At 34.7% G+C, this 21,870-nt stretch overlaps 5 protein-coding genes and 1 long non-coding RNA gene across 8 annotated transcripts; 3 read left to right on the forward strand and 3 right to left on the reverse strand.

The window, feature by feature from the left end:
- Nucleotides 1–504: 504 nt before the first annotated feature.
- On the forward strand, nt 505–2,192 carry LOC111007531 (eukaryotic translation initiation factor 1A-like). Its single transcript, XM_022279930.2, has 3 exons — nt 505–658; nt 1,276–1,500; nt 1,701–2,192. Exons 2-3 carry the CDS (start codon nt 1,290–1,292, stop codon nt 1,925–1,927), a joined length of 438 nt encoding a protein of 145 aa, XP_022135622.1. The 5' UTR covers nt 505–658; nt 1,276–1,289; the 3' UTR covers nt 1,928–2,192.
- A 216-nt stretch (nt 2,193–2,408) lies between these two features.
- On the reverse strand, nt 2,409–4,510 carry IQD33 (IQ-domain 33). The gene is made up of 6 exons (XM_022279929.2): nt 4,369–4,510; nt 3,962–4,225; nt 3,626–3,829; nt 3,382–3,495; nt 2,922–3,293; nt 2,409–2,700 (listed from the first exon to the last, which is right to left on the reverse strand). The coding sequence occupies exons 1-6, from the start codon at nt 4,441–4,443 to the stop codon at nt 2,551–2,553; spliced, it is 1,179 nt and encodes a 392-aa protein (XP_022135621.1). The 5' UTR covers nt 4,444–4,510; the 3' UTR covers nt 2,409–2,550.
- A 2,777-nt stretch (nt 4,511–7,287) lies between these two features.
- On the forward strand, nt 7,288–13,683 carry TAFII59 (TATA BOX ASSOCIATED FACTOR II 59). 2 transcript variants are annotated; one of them, XM_022279927.2, is made up of 13 exons: nt 7,288–7,526; nt 7,807–7,984; nt 8,680–8,766; nt 9,450–9,551; nt 9,628–9,736; nt 9,957–10,057; nt 10,142–10,279; nt 10,378–10,473; nt 11,327–11,451; nt 11,846–11,978; nt 12,520–12,645; nt 12,740–12,851; nt 13,212–13,683. In XM_022279927.2, exons 2-13 carry the CDS (start codon nt 7,859–7,861, stop codon nt 13,586–13,588), a joined length of 1,632 nt encoding a protein of 543 aa, XP_022135619.1. In that variant the 5' UTR covers nt 7,288–7,526; nt 7,807–7,858; the 3' UTR covers nt 13,589–13,683. The 2 variants fall into 2 exon arrangements, with proteins under 2 accessions (XP_022135619.1, XP_022135620.1); XM_022279928.2 differs by lacking the exon at nt 7,288–7,526 and adding an exon at nt 7,547–7,707.
- A 121-nt stretch (nt 13,684–13,804) lies between these two features.
- LOC111007532 (uncharacterized) lies at nt 13,805–14,233 on the reverse strand. The gene has a single exon (XM_022279931.2). It carries the CDS (start codon nt 14,231–14,233, stop codon nt 13,811–13,813), a length of 423 nt encoding a protein of 140 aa, XP_022135623.1. The 3' UTR covers nt 13,805–13,810.
- Nucleotides 14,234–15,440: 1,207 nt separating this feature from the next.
- LOC111007849 (uncharacterized) lies at nt 15,441–16,359 on the reverse strand. Its single transcript, XM_022280374.2, has one exon. It carries the CDS (start codon nt 16,161–16,163, stop codon nt 15,630–15,632), a length of 534 nt encoding a protein of 177 aa, XP_022136066.2. The 5' UTR covers nt 16,164–16,359; the 3' UTR covers nt 15,441–15,629.
- Nucleotides 16,360–19,807: 3,448 nt separating this feature from the next.
- On the forward strand, nt 19,808–20,894 carry LOC111007543 (uncharacterized). 2 transcript variants are annotated; one of them, XR_002600994.2, is made up of 2 exons: nt 19,808–20,262; nt 20,383–20,894. It is a non-coding gene; the product is annotated as an uncharacterized LOC111007543 (long non-coding RNA). The 2 variants fall into 2 exon arrangements; XR_002600995.2 differs by having other exon boundaries at nt 20,386–20,894.
- Nucleotides 20,895–21,870: the final 976 nt, after the last annotated feature.

The raw sequence follows: 21,870 nt of genomic DNA on the forward strand, positions 1-21,870 counted from the left end.
AACCATTTAAAAGTTATGAACCGTCGTTAACATTTTCTTTTTATGAACCGTCGTTAACATTTTAAGAAATAAAGTTGGTCGAGTCTAAACTAAACTTTGCCCATAAACCAACAACAAACTAAAAGATAGAAAGTTTTACTCTTACTCCTTCGATCTCAAATGGTCGGTTCACATATTTTCTTCTTTTTGTCACATTTCGTTCAAAAGAATGAAGAGAGATAATGCATCAAGTTGTCGCAAGAGTAAGTTAATCCTTCTTATCTAGAGATCTCAAATGAGGGAATCTCAAGAGAGCCGCAATGCTTCACCTAGCTCAATCAGTTAAACCGTAAGACCGAACTGATAAATTATTGGTTTGTTATCGACTTGCCATCTTTTGTGGCTGGTTTGGCTTCCATTCAAATCCAAAATCAAGCCGAGCCGAACCACTTACACCTACAAATCTTCCTGCGTGCCAACTTCTTGGGCCTCTACGGATCATAGAAATGGGTTCAAACCACGAACTCGTGGTTTTATGGACCAAAAATCGACCCGATCCACGGCGGATTCTCTTTACCATGGTGAAGAACCGTAATAACAAGAAATTCTTATTCCTCAGATTAGATAGCTTTCTTTCTTTTTTTCTGCTTGTTCGACTGAATCCTCTGCTCGAAGAAAGGTACTCTTCGGTTGTTCTTTCCTTCAAATTCATAGCAGTATCCGTGCATGTCGATTTTAGGGATTTCTATGAATAGTTGTCTTCGTTAGCTATTCTTCTTTCTGCTGGTGTTTTTTTTTCCTATTTTTTTTCGGGGTTGAAGATGATGATAAGTTCATTACTTCGAGTGAATACTTTGGATTTTCCTTGTGACGTATCAGTTTTTGGTTTCGGAGTCTTAAACTGTTTGTATCGCATGTAAAATGGTGAAATTCTATGAGTACTTGATGGACTTTTTTCTTTCACTGCCCTCTTTTTGGGCCAATTTGATTACGTCAAACGATTATAGTAGTAAGAGTTTTATCAGAAAGCTGAAAGAAAATGATCTGTTGTGCTAGTTAACCCCACATGGTCACATGAGCATAGTGTAGTCATAATCACTCATATGTGTTGATAGTCTTTTTTTCCTTTTTTCGGAAAATCTATTAATTATGATATTCATAATTAATTCAGATTTTGCAAGTGATTTTTTCTTTTACATGGTTACAAACACTCATCATGTTCTGGTTTAGTTTGTGAAGCTATGTTTATGGTATTTGTGGTGGTTCCTAGTGGCTAATTTTCCATTATCTTGGTAGCATAATCTGCAATCATGCCAAAGAACAAGGGAAAGGGAGGAAAGAATAGGAAGAGAGGTAAGAATGAGGCAGATGATGAGAAGCGGGAGCTTGTGTTTAAGGAAGATGGGCAAGAATATGCCCAAGTTCTCCGAATGCTAGGCAATGGCCGGTGCGAAGCGATGTGTATTGATGGGACTAAACGCCTTTGCCATATTCGGGGAAAAATGCACAAGAAGGTTTGGATTATCTCCAAAAAAATCCCAATTGTTTCGAACTTTCTCTTTTTGGAATGGAATATTTACGGAATCCCCATGAATAGGATCAAACCTTATTCCATGGTATTTACATGAGATTCCTCTTTCTTATTCTTAAGCAAGTCCCCGAGAGACATGTACCGAAGCAAACAAACGAAACGAGGTGATTCGGTCAAAAAAAATGAATTGTTGCAGCTGGGGATATCATTCTCGTTGGTCTCCGGGAGTATCAGGACGACAAGGCTGATGTGATTCTCAAATACATGCCTGATGAAGCCAGGCTTTTGAAAGCTTACAGTGAGCTACCTGAGAATACACGTCTCAACGAGGGTATTGTTGGAGGTATGGATGATGACGATGAAGGTGGTGGTGATGCTTATATTGAGTTTGAGGATGAAGATATTGATAAGATCTAGATATTTGGAGTAATATCTTAGTAAAGGAAAACTATACTATAGTCGGGTGAAGTTGTATCGCCGAGGAGAATGCAGACAGGATCAGTTTTATTCCATGTAACATCTCTTCTTTATACTGTATGATTGCATATACCCCTTGTGGCCAATAATACTTATAATTATATTACATACATCTCCAAAGATAAGCCAACTCTTTACCCAATTACTGAGATGGTCTCTTACCATTCTTCTTCTTTTCAAATGCTATATGTGACCTGTTCTGTTATCTTGAAGTAAATGTATGGATATCCATATTGATGAGGAAGGAGTTGGCGTCAGGTATACAATTATTGCTGAATGTACAAAATAGTTATGACATCTGCACATTTTGCTTCAACAGTGTTTATCAGCCTGAACTAAGTAAGTTGTAGAAGCATTTACTTTGGAGCGAATCATTGGTCTTGAAGGTGGGTAAGTTAGGATTGTACGAGGATTCCTGCTATTTATTTAAGGCTTGTTTGCATTATCATCCATCTTAAGTTTTGGTTCCTCACTGTTTATGATAGTTCTTATCCTTAATATACAAGGGGTTTCCTTAACATAAATAACATCAAAGATCAACAAGAAGGTTTCAATTTCCAGATTTACACACCGATTCTGGATTCGACCGGAGAGGAATTCGGAGAACTGTTGATATATGCATCATTACATTTGATTTCTCCTCTTTCCCCAGCTTGCTTTAGTCTGCTCCTTTGATCTCTTTCAGTCTCTGCTACCCAGTCCCGTTTGCTCACCTAAATTAAGTTTTATGAGTTCCAAAATGTTGGATGAGGAGAAACAGGAAAGAAAGAATGACAAACAGAGAACTACAAGCCTCGGAGTTGAAGCTATTTGGGTTGGTTTTTGCTTTTTACTATTTGAATTGACAGTTCTTAGAAGTTATGTTTATGATTGAACATGCAGCATGATTTTGTTAGCTTCACTGAAATGTTTTAAATTGAAATATCTGCTGTACCTTTGTAAAATCTCCATGATGCTGAAGGCTTGGTACAGTCTTCCTCCTTGATATGTAACTTGAACCCTTTGATCTGTTCTTAGTTAAGTTACCATCTGTGCCCTGCACAACATCCGCAGAGAAGTTAACAGATCTTACAGATACCTCATTAGATCCGCAGCTTTCCTTTTCTTCCCCGCCTATATCAAAGAGTCTTTGGCTTAGCACCAATCTTTGACTGTTGTCGATGGCTTCCGTTGGCTTCCTCGTGTGAGTTTCAACAGAGGAGCCTTCAGGAAGGCGGGTGGCCATCCACCTCTCAAGCCAGCTCCAGCTCATGTTTGCTTCCATAGCGTCAGATTTTGCGAGCTTTCTCTTGGAGCAGATTCGAAGCTAAAAAACCCAGCAGGAGTAACAACAATCATTACAGCAGATAACCCAGCTTCTTTGTATTCTCAGGAAATGTTATAGTTCAATTTACCTGTTGCGAGAAAGCATAAGCTAGTGCTCTTTCACGCCTGGTTGATGCTTCTAGCCTGTTCTGAATCCTCATTCTCGATACATTGCTACTCACTGTGCTATCATCCCATTCTTCCTGCAAAATCCAAAAGGCCAAAAGGGTTACAGAAGATCATTAATATTTTCAGGAATTTCGAGGCTTTCAATGTTTCGTAATCAGATCCAGATAACTTTCAACAAGTTACACAGAGCATGTCGTCTTCAACCTTCAGCTTATGTAATTGGGTTTTGGGTTTCTGCTGGATTCGGTTGGAAAGAACAATTCCTTCTTCTTGAACAGAGAAAGCTTCAGAATTCCCAGTCAAAACTTCAACCGACGTGCTTAGAGATTCTCTGCTTGGGCTTTCTGTTCCCTCAGTGATCTCCTTCTTCCAATCCCCCCATTTGATCTCTTCATTTTGACGCCGAGCCTGCAATTCAAATTCACTAATTACAGAGTTCATTTCCATCATCATCTTACCTAGAAAGCTTAATCAAACAAAGTCCAAACCAAAAGTTTTGGGATCCGAATGTTTAGTATGAAGTAAAAGTGTTAAAATGACCAGAAAGCTTCTAAATGCTGACTGGATGATGAGTGCTGCTTGTTCTTGGTGCTTCAATTGGGAGCTTAAATCCAAAACCTCCGGTTCAGGATCTTGTTTCTGTGTTGAAACCTGTGTCTCTGGAACAGGCTGCGTGACAGTTGCTTCAGAGCTTCTAATGGATGCTGCATCTTCCTCCGCAAGAACTAAATTGTACTCGTCGCCACACAGGTAAGATCTAACAGAGTGCCATTTTTTCCTTTCCACTGAATTGTTGTTCCTCATCTGACAAAGTCAGATCAGAAATAAAAAACAAAGGCAATTCACTCAGAAATCATAGACAGATAAAGTGAAGAAGTTTCGGCTTGGCATTTCAACAAACACAAGGAGGGCAACAATATCAAAAGAAACCAAAATCCTATTCTTACATTTTTCTCATGATGGGTCTTGAAAGAGCGATTCCTGGAGAAGACATTCCTAACCAATTCTCCCTTAATTCCCATTTCTACTCAGCAGAAAAAGAAGAAACCCAGAGGGGAAGTCTGCAGAAAACGAGGTTTCTTTTAGTTTTTGCTCCGCTGAAAGTCATGCAGAGAGAGAACACAACACAGAGAAGCAAAGGTTGTGATGGGGCAGAGTGTTATAAAGGTGAAAAAGAGGAAGCAGCAGCAGCAGCAAATTGTTGGAAAACCGCATGTTAGGGAGAAATAATCAAGAGCATGCCTTTAGAGCTGGACATGGGATACTTAAATCTCAAAAGAAATAATGGAAGCTCAAGAAAAAAAAAGTAAAAGATTTTGATAGAAAGGATGGATTGGTTGTAAGAGTTTTAATTTCTTTGCAGATTGCTTTTTGCACATGGATGCCACCCAAAAAAAAAAAGGTTTGCTTGGCAATTGGGATATGTCTATTCCTTTTCATTACAATTACACTCTCTGTCACATAAATTTTTTTTTTTTTTTATTAAAGTAACTACCTCTGTCTCGGAATTTGTGCTCAAAGTATCTCTATTTTGTTATCGATGTTGATGGAAAGATCGGTAAAAAATGTTGATATTGATAGATATTTTTTGAAAAATTTTAAAACTAACAAAATTCATGATAAATATTTAAAATAATAAAGCAACATTTTACTCTTTTTAAATTAGTTAAAATTTATTAATTTTAGTATTATGTTTAGGACGTTGTCAATTTTTTTTCGGTTTTGTAGAATTTTTAATTCACTCCTTATATTAATGTCAACCTTATAGATATATGAAATGGTCGATAGAAATTTATACTAAAGGTTAACATCTTTGGCAGAGATTGAACTAAATTAAAAAGGTTAGATATAAACATCAAACTGAAATTGAACACACACATTTCATTTTAAAAAGAGTAAAATGGTAATTTGACGTAGAAAAATGTCTTATGACTAAATTGAAAATCAAGTAAATGGCATAAAGGCTAAAACAATAATTTAATAACTTTTCACTACTCTCAATTTTATTGGATCTAATAAACATGTTTGTCTGCCATTTGAGACCCAAAAGCTTCCATACCAAAAGTAATTAGCTGAATTCTTATGAATAATTAATTAAAAATAAAGATTATGTTTGGATTTGTATAGTTTCTTCTTTTGGGGGTGTATTTTTTCTAAAGTTGGCGGCCATATTTTCACGTGGAATAATAGCTGTGAACAATTTATTTTCAGGACAATTGCAAACTGTCTCTGCGCATAATTGTACATAAACTATTTACACTCTCAAGTAATCTTTTGTCAGTACAAGAAATGTCGGGACGAGGGATCGAAATTCCATAACCTCCAAAGAAAAAATAAGATACTGTCACCGTTGAATTATGCTCGTATTGGCCATTCCAATAAATAATCAAAATCATTCTTGAAATTTAATTTTTTTACTTTAGATTAAACTACAAATTTAGTCAATAAACTTTCAAATTTGTATCTAATAGGTCATTAAACTTTAAAAATACTTAATAAGTCCATAAACTTTCAAATTTGTGTCTAATAGACTACTGAATTTTAAAAAGCGTCTGACGGATCATTAAACTTTCAATTTTGTATTAGGTTAATTTTCAATTTCGTATCTAATAGGTCATTGACCTAATCAACATTTAAAATGTTTGATTTATTAAAGACAAGATTGAAAGTTGAGGGTTCTATTAGACACAAAATTCAATTTCTTGTTGAATAGATTGGTTAACTTTTAAAGAATATTGAATATGTTAGGGACCTATTACACACGTAATAGAAATTCAAAGATTTATTAGACACAAAATTAAAGGTTTAGGAATCTACTAAATCAGAGACATATTAGACACAGACTTGAAAGTTTATGGACTAAAAACAAGATCTACTTTTTAATGCAGGTCTAAACATATTCGTGGTATACATTTTAGATCCACGAGGCTGACTTTTGAAGTTTTTTGTTTTTGTTTTTTTTAATTATTATATCTTTGATCAAAAGATCGGATGTTCAAATCCACACTTTGTTTCTTAAAAAATCTCAAACTTTGTAATTAGTAATTTGTTATTTCATCATACTTTTTTTAGTACAACAAATTGGGGATATGAGAGTTTGAACTTTAACTAATTTGGATAATCATGGAAATATCTAATGGGAAGTCTAAAAAATTCCAAATCTAACTTAGTTTATTAAGACATATATTTTTAAAGGGAAATAGTAAGGTACCTTAGCCGCTAAACTATGCTTTAATTAGTAAATTCGATTTATTTTAATAGTTATAGCCTAATAGGTTTGTTAGTTTCACAGAATAAATAAGTAGAAATAAAAGGAACGTTTCTCCAAACCTGCCTTTCAAGCAAGTTTTAGCCTCGAAAACAAGGTTACGATTATTGCATTTTTTTAAGTCGAGAGCAAAAAGTATGTAACTACCAACTACATTTAAAAAGGAGTATTTAGAGATGCTTTCGTTATTCCCAATAATATGATTTTATAATATTCACTTTTATCGTTAGTATATCAGATACTCATATCAACAATATATCAAACACTCATATTAGTAGTATATTAGATGTATATCACATACATATTGCACAGATACTCATATCAGTAGTATATCACATATATATTGTGAGTATATCGATACTCATATCAGTAGTATATCACATACATATATCAGTAATCAAATAAATGTATATTATTTGGATAAAGTTGTTATTTTAAAATTGAACTTTCTTTTAATTTATATATATATATATAATAATTATATACAATAATTTTACTATATTTGTAAATGTCCCTGAATATTATATACAATAATTTACCAAATATTTTCGGGTTTGCCCAAAATTAGAAACCCTAAAATTATCTTGTTTCAAATCAACGAGAAAATTGAAGAGTTTAGTTGTACAGTTCCAGAAACCCGATCCAAATACTTGTTCGGGCTCGAAAAATTGGTTACCCGTTTCGTCCGAATTCGCTTCCATCTATATTTACATGTTCTCTCTGCTGGATCCATCGCGAAAAAACTCGGATCGTCCAGCCTGCGGGATTGCTCATATAAATTGCCATAGCTTCAAAATTCCTACTCCCCCATAGGCGTCTGCAGTGGCACTCAGCATCGTAAGCTCTTCGCTCTTTGAAATTCTGCTTGTTGATTCTACATTCAATTTCTATGGCGTAGTTCTGTTTGTCAGCCGTGAAAATTAAGGAGAAGTATGGGGAAGGCCTTGCGTATTTCTTAATTTTTACTCTTGGGTCTGTACAATTTGCCACCAAAGGCGGTCTAAGCTCAACGAAGCATGTGCGGCCTTTTTGCTTAAGCTTAAGCTTAATTCTTCTTCTTCCATGAATGCTATGTCTTTTTACGAAGGTTTTGATTTATGGGTGTTTTGCATCGTAGGACTTATGCGGTTACTTGGGGCGCTCAGTAAATGAGATATTGAAGAAAGAAAATGAGTATCGTACCCAAAGAAAATATCGAGGTCATTGCGCAGTGTATTGGGATCAATAACTTATCCCCAGATGTTGCATTGGCAGTTGCTCCTGATGTGGAATATCGTTTGCGGGAGGTCATGCAGGTAATTTTTCTCGTTTATGCTTAAACTATGGTCACATGGTATATTTTTTAGTTTTTTGATGAAAATTAAACACAATATTGATCCCTTGTTGCTTCATTAATTACTAAATTTAATTTCTATTTTGCGCTTGGTTGGTTGCTACTTCTTGGTTGAACTGTCTACTGGTACATGTCTGGCACTAGCAGAGTATTTTTAGGTCATACTTGTTTTGATTCACGGGAGAGAAGAAATATTTTGTTTTTGAGTTCCATTCACAAGTTTGTTGCAACTGGGAAGATACGAATGACACTGGTGTGTAATTCTTTTGCGCTTTGCTTAACAATGATTTTAAGTTCAGCCAAGCGTAAAAGAATTGCACACTTTGCTGAACTTTGCTGAATTACACGCAATGATTTTAAGTTCATAATTGGGTTCTACTCAACAATGATTTTAAGTTCACAGGATTTACCTGTCCTGTTTCAAAAAGAGGTCTTGTTTCAAAAAGAGGAATTAGGTGACTGGTCTTTGAAACTGTTGGATGTTGGTGTGCACGAATCTATTGCTAGTCTAGGTAACGTGCGGCTAAACTGAGTAAGAAGATATTTGTCCTAATGGTTCTATATTATGATACTCTAGAACTTGTAAATATAGTGCACAAGCGTTGCCTTGTAGAAGACGAAATGGTGGAGCTAATAATTCTCTTACTCAAAATTTAGGAGGCCATCAAATGCATGCGTCACTCTAAGAGAACTACGTTGACAGCCGATGATGTTGATGGTGCACTAAACCTGAGAAATGTGGAGGTAAGTACAATACTAGTGGATATGGATTCTGTATTTTGTGTTTTCAGATCTGCATGCCTTTTACTGGTGGTTTGCCTATATATGCATATATTCCTTTATTTCATATATCTTGATTTAGGAGTGATGTAATAGATTGTCCTTGTTGATTATGACGAGTGATGCACCATGGTAAGGAATCCATGAATTTCATTATTTAAGGTATTCTAAATTGGCATCATCAGAATTTCTTTGATGCCTAGTGCATCATATAGACAATGGCTATATGGTTGGGTCACTTAAAAAAAGAAACTTCCACGTGCATCATATCTTTGATGCCTAGTGCATCATATAGACAATGGCTATTAAAATGGTTGGGCCACTTGAAACTTCCATGAGTCGATGAACACTCCTAAAAAACAATCAGCTGGTCCCAAGGATAAATTTTGCCATATTTGATTTGCTAGATTGAAAGCAATTATTCTTGGCTTACTAGTATAACTTTAACGCTTCCTTAGTATAAAAGATATCTTGAAAAGTTGAGCTTCTGTGATGTGCTAAACTTATTGGGTATTCAGATGAGTGGTTTTTAATGCCTTTGTTGCCTTAAAGCTCCTGCTGCAATAACTTGTCCCTATACCGCTTTTTTCTCTATCTGCTAATAGAAGGAACATTATTCACTCTCCTTTTTGATGTTGATGTGGCAGCCTATGTATGGCTTTGCCTCTGGAGGTCCCTTGCGATTTAAAAGAGCCGTTGGACATAGGGATCTGTTTTACCTTGAGGACAAGGATCTGGAGTTTAAAGACGTAAGGAATTTTTTCACCATTCTAGCTGTCTCATTCTTGCCAATGTCTTTCAATGAATCGCGTGTTTTACTTATAGGTCATTGATGCTCCATTGCCAAAAGCTCCTCTTGATACTGCTGTTTTTTGCCATTGGCTAGCAATCGAAGGTGTGCAGCCTGCAATACCAGAAAATGCTCCTGTAGAAGGTTTGTCCCAAATCTGATTAATGTTGATTGTTGACACTTGACATGTACTCACAAGCCAGGCAGATAGTTTTATTTGAGTACCAAAATGTGACTGAAATTTCTGTAGCAGCCCTTTACATGCTAGCATGTAGCACAGATATTTCTGTATGCTTTTTGGTTTTGAAAAAGAAGCATTTACAAGAGTAATCTTACCGCATTCTGATGTATTTCTCATCTACAGTAATTTTACCACCTTCTGATGTGAAAAGTAATGAACAAAAGGATGGACTTCCAGTTGACATTAAATTACCAGTTAAGCATATACTGTCCAAGGAGCTTCAGGTAATTGACTTGTTATTTGCTTATATTATTCTGTTAAAAGTTTGATTGATAGGTAATTTACATGTTTCATCACAATATTTGCAGCTATATTTTGACAAAATCACGGAGCTTGTTGTTAGTAGGTCCAGTACAGTTCTTTTTAAAAAAGCATTAGCGAGTTTAGCTACGGACTCAGGACTTCACCCATTGGTTCCTTATTTTACGTGCTTTATAGCTGATGAGGTATACATGTTTGAGCATATGAGATCTACAGATTGCATTCGAAGTTCTTTTGATTTTTTATTTAAAAGCTTTTGTTTTTGATTTTCCAATGATATCAGGTTGCACGTGGACTGGGTGATTATTCCCTTCTTTTTGCTTTAATGCGTGTCGTATGGAGCCTTCTTCAGAATCCTCACATTCATATAGAACCTTATGTGAGTTGAATTCTACATATCTGTTATATCATCTTCTTTTTCTAAGGGTTGGGTTGAGGTTCATGAATGTCTAAGTCTAGCAGTATTCAGACAACTCATTGATGTTTTATAGCAGCCAGATCATTGTTATCACCTTGGCCTTCCTTGTCTTCCATTATTCTGGGCTACTGCTCAGAGTAACTGATATAAGAACATTAAGTAAAATTCATTCAAGTTTAGAAAATTGGCTTGAGATTGCGATGCACTGTCTGCGTAATAGAGATGCTTAGAAGGAATTCACTTTGAGAAGTTCATTTGCTGATCCTGAAGCTCAAGGAATTATTTCACTAGCAGGACATAGTAACTTTACTCCTTTTTGTAATAAACACAAATTGGGGTGGGTTTTTCTGTAAGGTTTTTTGGGGTGTGTTTATAGCTTTCTTGTATTACTTTTTACTAGGTTTTGTTTTCTTGACTTTGTCTGTAACTGTTCGTATATTAATGAAAAGCTTCTTTCGTGTTCAAAAAAGAAAAAAAAAAGCAGGGCTTATTGCTCGTCTTCCATAAACATGTCTTGTGAAGATAATATTTCAAGTTGATTGCAAAAAACAGGCCGATATGTGTTCCCAATTTCAACTATTTGGCCTTGTGAATAATTTTCCTCCGCGTATCCCTATCTTTTAAGACCACCTTTGGCTTCTCATTAATCTTCAACCAGTTCATACTTCAAAGGATATTTAGTTTGAATTCTATCCTTAAATTGTTAGTCAACCATGTTTTGAGGCCACAATAAGGATAATATATATGGTTTTTGCTTGGTACTTTGTGTGGAAGGTATTCAATCTGTATCTGAGACAGCGTATTTTCTTGTCAGCTACACCAAATGATGCCATCTGTTGTGACCTGCCTCGTTGCAAAAAAGTTAGGAAATAGGTTTTCAGACAACCACTGGGAGCTCAGAGACTTCACAGCAAAAGTGGTTGCTTTGATATGTAAAAGGTGAAATTTAATTTGCCAGGTTCTGCTTAATCTCATGCTTTTTGTTAGGGTTAATCTCATGCTTAATATGGAATATTAACGTGAATTTATTATATATTCTATTGGTTTTCTTCTCAGTGATCGCTTGCAGTATTTGTTATTCATTTCAACCTCCTTTTAAAATTAAATAGTTTGGCCGTATGTAGACAGCAGATCAAATTGGATTTGGTATAAATGAATTTTACTTTACAACATTCTGCAGTAAATAGGTTACCCTAGTACTATGTTTTGTTTCTATTAAAGGCTAAAACATCATTTTTCAGAGTATGGCATAATTATTTGTGGTCTGCTATCTTCCTTCTGCGCTGTCTTGCTTTTAGATATTTTTTGTAAGATTGAAGTGTTAATGTTGCAGGTTTGGTCATGTTTACAACACTCTGCAGACAAAGCTTACCAAAACTCTGCTTAATGCATTTTTAGACCCAAAACGGGCTCTGACTCAACATTATGGTGCAATCCAAGGATTAGCAGCCTTGGGGATGAATGTGGTATGCTCTTCTCACATGCTTATTTAATTAGACTAGGGGGTTGGAAGTTGGAGAAAATGAATGTGTTCGTCTCAAAAGTATGGAAAGTGATACTATAGGAGAAAGAAGGGAAGAGATTAAGAGAAATGTTTTCCTCTGTTTGCTATTTGAAAGATTTATAATTTATATCTTATCAAATCAGGTTGAATTTCAAACAATGTTTAAGAATGACATTGTGTTGATTTAATCTGATTTGAATTTACACCTCGATGAACTTCATCCTTTATATTAGAGAGGCTATTCCTTCTTGACCTTTATATTAATTCTATCACTTTAAAAAGAAATCTTCTGAGGTAAGATAATGATGTTTGCTCATCTTTCATGTGCAATTTCAGTAAGAACATAATCAGTCAAAATGTCATTTGAATTCGGAGTTTCCTTTCCGATATGCGCTTCCCTCCCATCCGACTACACTGAACTCCTCCTAAAAAAGCTATTTGTCGTTAGTATACTTCAGTAATCTGTGCAGAGATCTCAGTTTCTAGTATCGATATTTTTTTAGGTTCACCTCCTTATACTACCAAATCTTGAGCCATATCTGGGACTTCTGGAACCTGAAATGCTTTTTGCAAATCAAAAGAATGAGATGAAGAGGCATGAAGCCTGGCGTGTTTATGGAGCCTTGTTGGTGAGTTCCTTTTATAAAGATCTTGTGCAACTTTATTACATGATTATTCTGTAGAAACTGATGCAATGGTTTATTGACATAATATGTTTTCCAGCGAGCAGTTGGTCAATGCATATATGATCGTGTCAAGATATTTCCTTTGCCTAGTGTGCCTGCAAATCCTGTCTTGCGGACGAATGCAAGAGTTATCACCGCCACATTCCCAAGTAAGTTCATGGAACTTATTTGAATCAAACAACTGAGATGGCTAAAAAAAAAAAAAACTAACAACTTCACTCCTGCTTTTCTCCATTATGATAAGTAGATTTTTGGCACGTACTTCTGTCTGGGATTTTTAGTTTATAGTTTTATATAATGACATTAAAATAGAAATATCCTCATTAGTATGTTGTGAATTATGTGATTAGTGAAAGAATGGAATAGAAGAGCCTGCCATCAGGAAACTAGAATGCTAAAATCTTTGATACGTCTCAACTGTTGCATGTTGAAATATACTTTTTGAAAATGACCAAGTCCAAAAATCCCACGCTAAAGTTCATCTTTCTTTGGTACATGCGTAATCTTAGACAAACGGAAGGCCAATGCAGACCACTTAGAAGGGCAGCCTCCCCTCAAGAAGATGGTAACTGATGGTGGCCCAATGAATATCATGGCAACTAATTCATCAACATCACACTTGGGAGTAATAGTCGGTCCAGCTACCTCTGGAAATTCCAATCTGGTTTCGCCTACATCTTCTCGACAGATGCAAAATGAGATCAGTTCAGGCAGCACCAGTAGAAAGGGCAAGCGCGACGATCAATTTCTTAAAAGGTCAGCTGTCCTATCTCAAGTCTGGAAGGAGGATCTTAATTCTGGAAAGTTGTTAACATCTATGTTAGATTTGTTTGGTGAAAGTATGTTCTGCTTCATTCCTGCTCCTGAACTGTCTCTGTTCTTGTGATAATTATCATCCATTTGCAAGTACAAAACACGGTTCGTGTAGCTGTATAATTACGTTATTTTATTTTGAATCTAGAGGAAATTTTGATGCATTAATCTTCTTTGCTGAAAAAGAGAAACAATATTCAATCAAGAAAAAACTTCACTCTCTCCTGATTTGGTTCTTGAACTTACTAATACAAGTAGTAAAAGGAAAGTATTTGGTAATTTAGTAGGAGAGCAATCAGAATGCTGAAGCAGCCATTATGGTGGTTTCTCTCTCAACAGCCTTCATCAAGAAGCTGCCCTCTTCTAGCACCATCTGAACAGGCAAGAATCCCATCCCATTAGCCGTAGCCAGCATCATCCTCTTGGTCTCAGCCTTAAACTCATCAAGATCAACCTTTCCACTCGAGTCATGATCAAACTGCAAAAACAGAGAACTATAGACAGTAGAAAGCTCATCTGGATCAGGCTTCACATCGATTCCGAAATGGATCTCGAAGACTCTGAGACTCTGTAACTCCCTCAACATCTCAGTGTAGGAAAGGAGACCGTCATGGTTGGTGTCGAGGTGAGCAAAACGGTCTCTGATGAAGGCATCAAAGGCCGCCTCATCTTCGACGAAGTTGACAATGGTGGCACTGTCCAATATTTCCACACTCATTTGAACTGGAAGGGTATAGGAGAAGATTTTGATGTGGGTTTTTGATGAGTAGAGGGATGGGGTGAGGTTTTGACATAAATAGGCCTCAGGAGGAAGCTTCTCCCAGTCTGTGTGGCCGTTTGTTTGTGTCAAATTTTATTTGACCAGCAGAAGCAGTTGGAAGTGCAACTGTGGAAGGTTCCGATTCTGGGGGCAAATCTTGGTTTAATGGGTGCCGCGGGGAAAAGAATATATATTACAAGTAGAAGTCAACAGGAAGAGAAGTCGGCGCAATTAGCTTCAAAAGTTGAAGAATTTGGAGCCAATTGGTTTTGGAGAATATGCAAAGTAGGAAGAAAAGAGGAGAAAATCAAATTGACCAGTAAGAATTCCATTGGTCAGCTCCTAAAGACGCGCCCCTAGGAAGCTTAATAAGGTTGGCTTGGCTTACACCTTCTATATTAAAAATATATAGTTGCTTTTTTAAAAATTATTTAGAGATGATCTATAGAGAAATTCACGCACCACACTCGAGGGATGTTTACGGGGCGGGGTATGGAGAAGGCTTTCACATCCTCATTCCCGCCCTCCATTTAAATTTTCCACAAAATTTTGTAGGGATTGTGATAGGGATTCTTCGTTGAGAATTCGTAGGGACTGAGTTCTCTATAAGAATTTTTTCCATTTTTTAATAAATATTTTTGTCCTAAAGGAATTTTTATATAATTGCTTAATTTCTAAAGATAAAATTTCATATCCATGTCTAATTCTCCCAAATATATATATTGAATAGGTAGGTAGAGAAGAATACATGATTTTTTTTTTAGTATATGTACATATAAAGAGAATGATAGAATTATTTTAGTGTGTATATATATTAAAAAAAATGATGCAGGGGAAAAAACCTAAATGGGGATTCTCTGCTCACCACACACGATCGGTAAGAGTGATGTATTATTTTAACTTTTTAGTACAACAAATGGGGGTAGCAACTTAATATTTTATTCGGAGATAGATGTCTTAACCAATTGACTTAATTTTTGACATATTATTTTATCGATGGTGCCTAGAGAAAGTCCTAGTTTGACCATTGATTTGATTTTGAAATTTGTGAGGTTGACTTAATACGACTTCTAGGCCACACGAGAGACAACTATATAATTTCATAGAAACATTTTGACATTGTGTACTTACTTCTAAGACTTCAATTTAAACCGATTAAACATGATTTGCATCAAAGATAAAATCGTAACTCATTAATTATACTAACACCAACATTACTGAATATTGGTAAATTAAGAGAACCATTCAATATTTGAATTCAAAGAACCATAACAAAAAATACCAACTCAAAATCTCAAACAAATGACTCCAAAACTCACTACAAAAAATCAATATTTCAAAAAAGCTTAACATATTAAGCAGCCAGTTTCGTGGTTTCTCTCTCCACAGCTTTCTTCAAGAAGCCATTTTCTTCAAGCACCATCTGAATGGGCAAAAGGCCAATCCCATTGGCCATGGCCAGCATCATCTTCTTGGTCTCTGCCATGAACTCTCCCAGATCAACTTTCCCATTGCAGTCCCGATCGAATAGCAAAAACAACGACCCGTAAACAGCAGAAACCTCATCGGGGTCGGGTTTCACATCGATCCCGAAATGCGTCTCCAAAACCCGAAGACTCTGCAATTCCCTCAGCATCTCTCCGTACGAAAGAACACCATCTCTATCACTATCTAGATGACTGAAACGCTCTTTGACAGTCGCGCCAAAAACTTCTTCGTCTTCCACGAAGCTCACAATCGTGGCACCGTCCAGAAGTTCTACGCTCATTTTGAATTGGGATTTTTGTAATGCTTTTGTTTTGGTGAGTTGAGAAATGGAAGTTTTGTGTCGTGTATATATATGGGATTGGAAAGTGAAAACAAACTTGAGGTTTGTGGTTTGTGGCATGAAAGAGAGAGAGAGAGAGTTTTGCGCGTAGTTTAAGGAAAAAGTTTGAGTCTTTTGAGGTTTAGAGCCGTTGGTTTGGCTTCTTTCTCCATGTTTTTGACTGTCTTCCAACCACCAGATTGTGCTTCCATTGGTTGGTTGGACTTTGGGAAGAGAGTTTTGGAAAATCACATTGAACCAAGTGAAACCACTGTAGTAATAAATTATATTGGAGCACCACACACGTGGTACATGTTGGTTGGATGATAAGTGTTACACATGACTTTCGTTAATATACCTCGAGTTTCACCACTGCGGTTTCATTTACTCTAATCGAGTGGACGCCTTGCGTGGCCGAACCAACCAAACTTCATAGAAATATGTTCCCATTTATTGGTTGAACTGATTAGCTTCATCTCGGCTCAACTCTAGTCTCCGATAGACTCCACGACAATACGCGTGATTTACGATCACTTTAAAGAGTCGTTGAGAGCTTGTCGAGAATATTGCCGGGGAAGTCGTCTATAAACAGAGCCTATTCAATCTGTTTTCAGGTACGCGGACATCCCTTTTCTCTCTGAAATGCAACTTGGATTCTTCCTGACTTTAGCATCAGAGTATTCTCCGTTTTACAGGTCACCTGTCCAGTTGAAACTCGTTCGTTAGGTTAGCCTGACTTCCGAGCCGACGCAACTTGGTCAAATTTGTCATCAAATAAAGTATTATCTTCTATTACAAACACCAATATTTGGTTTTTGTTTTAAATTTTCAGACTATTTTGGTTTTTAACTTTTGATTATTTTAATTTATGTATTTTCGAAATAATGTTTATTTTGGTCTCTATATCATTAAAATGTAATCCTTCTGATTATTATTTGTAAAATTTTAATATAAAGAAAACTATTTGATATAAATTTATGGTCACATTTTGAAAAATTTAGCGACTTAATTGACATGCTAAATTTTGATCAAAATAAATGAAAGTAAAAATGAAAATGAAGAAATAACAATGGTCACTTTCAAAAAGTACAAAGATGAAATCAAACATTTCAAAAGTATAAAAATTAAAATGAACTAAGTCGAAAGTATAAAAATTAAAATAATATAAAAACACATAAAAAAAATCTTATTTTCTACATTTCTCTTTCATTTTTGTTAAAAATTCAAAATGTCGGTGGACGAGAAATCTGAGGTACTAACCATAGTTCTAAATGTCCATCGACACGTCGACATTTCTATCTAAAACCTTAATACTAACCCTCGAGTAGTTGTTTACTAATACCAATATCTGGTTAGTTTTATATTCTCTATGATCTAAATTTTATATGAAAGCGTTATAATTTAAATTTAAATTTTGGGGTAGACGATATATATATAAGTTATTATAAAACATAGACTTATTGTTCTTTGTCTTGGAATTAGAGCTTCTTCGACTGTGGAACATTCTGGAGCCAATGATGCTCCATCTGGATGGGGTATTTTAAACATGCATCTTTCATAAATTTAAGGTATAGGGTTTAGGGTTTAGATTTGAATTTCCGACTTTAAAGATAAGACTATCCCCTTATGTCGATTTCAATTATAGATTCGTGTCATTTACTAATTTCTTTCCCATAGATATTTCTGCACATATCTAGAACTAAGATATTTTATATTACATATTGAATCTCTGTATTTTCTTGTAAATAAACAAATAGAACCACCACACGGATTTAGACTTTTCCAAACAAATAATGCAAGATTTGATAGATGATAGGTCCTTCAAATTGGTGGGCAGGAGTAGTCTTAAATTGTATTAAATGAGAAATTTGAAAAATCAATCGAAATTTAAATAGTACATTTTGTACAAATTTTGAGATTCAAATAAAAAGATAAAAATGTATGATTTAAATATCTGACTCCACCAAGTCTTGTGGATGCCTCCAAACTTGTCCTCATCAATAATCTTAGAATCTCCATTTATTTCCATAAATTTATTATAATTATAATTATAAATTTGTGTAGTTTTGGAAAATAATAATAATAATTACATCTCGACCCAAATATTGAATCAGAATTGAAAAGGATTATTTTGGATTTGGAATAAAGTCTTTAAAATTATGTATATATAACTATCTTGGATTTGGAAAGCAGAGAAGTTAATTTTATTGACTAGCACTTAATTAAAATGAGATCAATTTCAATTATATACCTGAAATTCATCTGCCAACATGAACATAGTTCAGCGGTATTTAACATGTCTTTTATCAAAGTTCATGAGTTCGAATCCCCAATCCCCATTTATAATAATAAAAAAAACAAAATACACAAAACCCATCATAAAAATTATAATTAAAGTTGAAAAAAAATCAATCTCTTTTTGAGAAGACAACCCATTATTAATTCAAAAAGTATGTGAGAAACATATATAAGAGTAGGATGTTATATGAAAGCACTCAAATTAAGAGAGAGGGAGAAAATAATGTCATAATTACAAAAGTATATTGACTAAAATGAGCCAGATGAAGAGACGATTTTAATATTGTCCCAAAGGTGAGATGCTGATCGAGAGATCTTTGAGAATAATGTATTATAATTATTTTGACATGAAAATTAAATTTCTCTAAAGTTATGAATGAGACCTGCACGTCTAAGAATGTATCCCTAGCTCACTCGAGGATGATCATTTTTAAATTATTTTGTTTAAATTTTAATTAATTTAATCTTCATTATAGTCCCTTTTGAGTGTGTACATGATTTTATTTTTTATGTAGGAAGAGGTTTAATTCTTTAATTTTTCTACATTTTCTTTTCAAATATAAAGACAAAAAAAAAAAAGTTAAAATAGGTAAGGTTTAAACTTAATTGCAATTTAGAATGCCTAGCTCGTATGTAGAAACATTTTCTAGTTAATAGTTTTTTAGCTAGAGACAATTTTATCGTAATTTCTTCTAATTAAAAATATGAATTAATTGTTCGATCGTACTTTCTTTTAATTAAAAATACGATTTTCTATTAATAATATATATCATTGATCTGTTGGACCAACAAAATTATTGTTAATGAGTAAATGAGATAAAATTGAACAAAATTTTGAAATACTTTTTTTTTTCTCTATGGTTGTAAATTGAACCCTTCTCAGATTAGTTGGGATGAAAGATCGAACTCACAACCTCTTGATTGGAGTTATATATCGATTATTGTTGAACTATGCTTGTTTTGACCTTAAATCGGTTGAATTTAAAGTATATTATTTTAGTAATTACTAAACGAATATGTCAATGTCAATGGTCTTGGTGTTGTCCAACTTGGTAGGGTTACAAAAAGACAATATGGAAAATATGAGTCAAGGGTCACTTTTAGCTTTAGTTTATTTTAGTATTTATAATTTTTCAAAATGCTTGTTTTGGTCTTTGTATTTAAAAAAAAAAAGATATTTTGGTCCTTTAATTTTATTTTTAATCTCATATTTTCTATCACAATTTTATTTTTGGAAAAGAGAACTACTTCGTTAAAGTACGTTAGAAAGATATAAAAAAACGGAGGCCTATAGGAAAGCATTTCAATTAAGAGAAATGGTAATAACATGATCATACTTACAAAAGAGGGAGGATTTTAAAGACCGATAATGCATAAATCTTTATACCTTCCCCAATGCAGGTAGAAGATTTCGAAGAATCTATTGATGTTCGGTTGTTCTACTTAGCCACCTACGACAAGGATACAAACACGACACTACACTCAATATGTTTCTTGAAATGTAATAATGACTTTATATTAATGAGTTTCTATTGTACGTAGACTTTGTGTTAAAATTCTAAAAGTAGGGACTAGCATGACTATACGTTTTAGAAGTACATGAACTAAAACGAATATTTTAAACGTACATTTACTAGAATGAATCAAAGTTAGTCACTCTCTTATCAGCTACTCAATTAGTGTTTTGGTGGCGGAGGGTGTGTCCAACCAGTCTATAAATACAAGTTCCTCTAGTTTGTGTGTTCCCATAAGAAAGAAAAACTAAAAATGAGTAGTGGTTGGAATTGGAAGGGTTTTAGGGTGGTAAGTTTCCTATTCTTCCTCATCATCATCTCCTCGGAGGTGGCTACAGCAAGGGACCTGAATCTCGCCCGCAAAAATGGTCAGTTTTGCCTTCAACTTCTTCTTTTTTCTTCTCTTTCTTTTGTAAGGTAATTAAGTGGTGGCTGACTTAGAATATGGAGGTTTTGGGCCTTGGGATATAATAATTCTGTATATGCAGCAGTGGCCATACATGAAGATGAAGGCAGCCTCAGTTCCTCACACTTTGGCTTTACCAGCCCCAGCACACGAAGCCGCTCGAGGCCCGTTTGCAATCGTCCGGGCAGTTATAAGTGCCTTGGTCCAAATCCAATTCCACGGCCTGAACCCTGCAACCGATATTCGCGGTGGAGCTGCCCCCCACCGCAAATTAAACCCCCGAACTGAACCGAATCGAATTAAATCGTCCCCTAAAACCTGTCAAGAATCCATATATATGAATTAAATTTACCTAATCTTTTGGTTGAGTGGTGGTTTATTCATCTCTAAGATGATATCAAAACGGGAGACCTGAGTTCAAACCCTTACCGAACGTGTCATTACCTTTCTTATCCCTCCTCTGTATCTTCTTTTTACTTTCTTCCTAATGAGCTTATTTCAGTTTGCGTCGTTTTTTCTCTTTTGTGTCATTTGGGAAGTTGTTCAGAACTACTGCATGTAATAAAAGGAAGATATATAAAGGGTTTTTCGCTATGTAGATATGACTAAATAGGATCATCCCGTTCTTATAAAATCGATCACTAAAATACTTCTAATGAGAATAAGGCTAAACAAAGCATAAAGGGGTTTCCATAAAATGAAAATTATTAGCCTCGAGATATGTGAGTATGTGATTGTCTAATAATAATGAACAAGAAATGCATGCTTAATTTCTACTAAATAGGACGTATTGAACTCATAATTCATTGGATGCCTTTTATACGACTTAAACTTTCGACTTTGAAAGAGTAATATTACTAACATGAGTTTAGCTCAATGGTAATTGACATCTCTGTTTAATTAAGAGGTCAGAAGTTTGAATCCTAAACCTAGACCCCTAAACATTAAATCCTAAAAAATACATTTTAGGATATAAAAATAAATGTAATAGAATGACATTGATTTTTAAATATTTTGAAAAAAACGACCTTTGTAAAATTTCGTGTGGGATAAGACCACAATTTCTATATTATATACAACAGTTTGAGCTAACTAGAATGACCAAATAAAATAGAGCATTTTAAAAATGGTCAAAAGTATGAGGGTAAAGATTACATTATTTCAAATAAACTTAGCTAATTTGAATCTCATACTTTCTCATTTCAAACAAAGATTACACTTTTTTTTTTTAAAATAAACAACTAATTATATGAGGCATGAAGATTTTGAATTTTCGATTTTGAAGATAAAACTATACTCATGTTGATAACAATGACAGATCTCAACCTTATCATATTCTTCACTAATTTCTTTATCGATGGATCTCTCTACACATTTTCTAGATACTCTTTATTCATTCAACTTTCCAATTTACTAAACATTTTTCCTCCCTAATTTCTTTCTCCACATATGCCACGCCCACATTTTTTATACATAAAAAAGGGAATATTTTTCGAAGAAAATGTTTATAACTTTTCTAAAAAATATATATTGAAATCAACAAGATAATATTCGATTCTTTTCTATTTTC

Source organism: Momordica charantia (genome assembly GCF_013281855.1).
Source record: "Momordica charantia cultivar OHB3-1 chromosome 4 unlocalized genomic scaffold, Mcharantia_2.0 BLBB01000004.1, whole genome shotgun sequence".
NCBI classification, from domain to species: Eukaryota; Viridiplantae; Streptophyta; class Magnoliopsida; order Cucurbitales; family Cucurbitaceae; genus Momordica; species Momordica charantia.